Raw genomic sequence first — 1,813 nt, 5'->3', positions numbered from 1 at the left:
GAGCAAGAGGGTAAGCATTGAAAATGTCTCTGTTCTTTGTAATTAAAAAGAAAATTTAGAACTTAAGTCAGTTCCGCTGTTGGTACAAACTAGATCTGGCATGATACATTCAAAATTTCTTAAATAAAATTATAATTGAGGAAACTGGAAAAGTTTTTTGTAGTCCTCTCACTGATGTGGAGAGTGGAATTTCTTTTTTTAATGGCACATCTAACAAATAATTCACCAGTACAGAATTAACCAACTTATCCTTGTAATTGCTAGAAATTCCTAAGAAATTACTTCCACGTTCCGCAGGAATTTTATACAAGGTTTGAGCTTTTGACTTGGTCCCATTCCCCAGTTGAGATGAAACATCTTCAGATTTTTTTTCTCAAATAACTTGATTAAATGGTTATCTAAGGAAAAAAAAATACATTTTATTTCCTATTCAGATATTTATTAGTGTCATGATTGTTTTACACTAAAATACTCAAGACTAAGTAATATTGAAGCATTTCTGTGTAGTGTTTGAGGGTTAACTTTGTTTCTCTTTTGTCAATTCAGGTTTTTGCCATATGTGGGTATGGTAACCATAATAATGAACGACTATCCAAAGTTCAAGGTATGTGTAGAGACATTTTGCATGCTTGAATTTGAAAGTGTAAAATAGCAAGTAAGGATAGTAAGAATCTTGCGTGTAAGAATGCACGTTAATGCGTTTGTGACTTGGTACCTAATGTGGAGGAGCTGTTTTTCCTTCCTTATTTTAGCTTGTTATCCAGTAAAACTTAGCATTTGTAACAATTTGCAAACAATGTATAGGAGTTTCCTAAGTTAAGTGTATAGAGTTGTGATGCCTGTTTGAGGAGTATGATCACATTAAAACATTCCTGAAATTTGCAGGAGCACAGCTGTACAGCTGTGTGCTCGCCTAGAGGGTGTGCGTGCTTTGAGCGATCTGTCATTTCAGAGCTTCTGTGAAGGGAGATGACAGTTGGGCTTTCTTCTCTCTTTTCTTTTGCAGTATGCTCTTTTGGCAGTAATGGGAGCATATGTACTGCTGAAACGGGAATCCTAAAAAAATAAGTTGCTTCCAAGAACAAAGTGCAAAGTTAAATATATGGGGGAAAAAAACATAATATATTCTCGGATGTTTTCACTTATGTGTAGCATTACAGAACTGTGCAAGCTTTTGTCCTGTCTAAATAAACTGCACAACTAATGAGTAAAGCTTTTTGGCTGTTGGTTAATTGTGTAATGACATATTTACTATATTAAGTAGATGCTGCTTTCAGTTTGCCCTCTGCTTGTTTGGAAGACACTGACTGCCATGGGCTAGAGCAGCTTCTGGCACCCCTTGACATGCTGTGGTGCTATTTCTCGAGTGGTGCTGCATCTGAACCCACTTTCTCCATCCTGGTGGTTCATTTTTGGGTTTGGATTTTTTTTCTTGATTGTTTTTCATCTCTGTCAGAGCCCTCTCTTTTCACGAGAGGCACGCACAGGGGTTGGAAGGGTTGTAGGAGTTAGTCAGGCTTATGCCTGAGGGAAGTTGTCTAGAGATGTCTGACAAAAATAAACAGAATTTTCATTCTGAGAAATGAAAACTTGGAGCTTTTTCCCTGAATTTGAAACTCACTTCTTTGAGTTGAAAGGACAAAAAAAACCTGTGGCCAGTCGTCAGCTACCTCAGAAAAGTGGTGAGCTGGCCAGTCCTCACCACATCATGATTTTTCTGGGCCTCAGTCCCTTCACACATGTAATGATCTGGACAGGCCTCAGCTCCTCACAAGTGTCGAGAGTTTTCCAAGCCTCAGTCCCCTCATATGTG

The 1,813-nt window shown here is 38.1% G+C and overlaps 1 protein-coding gene across 1 annotated transcript in view; it reads left to right on the top strand.

Annotated features, from left to right (window-relative positions):
- The window catches only part of LOC103781255 (signal peptidase complex catalytic subunit SEC11C), a 4,143-nt gene extending 3,083 nt beyond the window's left edge, over positions 1-1,060 (top strand). The window contains exons 4-5 of the mRNA XM_008948965.1: positions 547-604; positions 1,007-1,060. Of these exons, the coding sequence (XP_008947213.1) occupies positions 547-604; positions 1,007-1,060 (112 nt within the window). The remainder of the gene's footprint in view (positions 1-546; positions 605-1,006) is intronic.
- Positions 1,061-1,813: the final 753 nt, after the last annotated feature.

The sequence above is a fragment of the Merops nubicus genome, unplaced genomic scaffold (assembly GCF_000691845.1).
Source record: "Merops nubicus isolate BGI_N331 unplaced genomic scaffold, ASM69184v1 scaffold10051, whole genome shotgun sequence".
Taxonomy (NCBI): Eukaryota; Metazoa; Chordata; class Aves; order Coraciiformes; family Meropidae; genus Merops; species Merops nubicus.
Note: the sequence above shows the minus strand (reverse complement) of the source record. Positions and strands in the feature narration are given on the sequence as shown.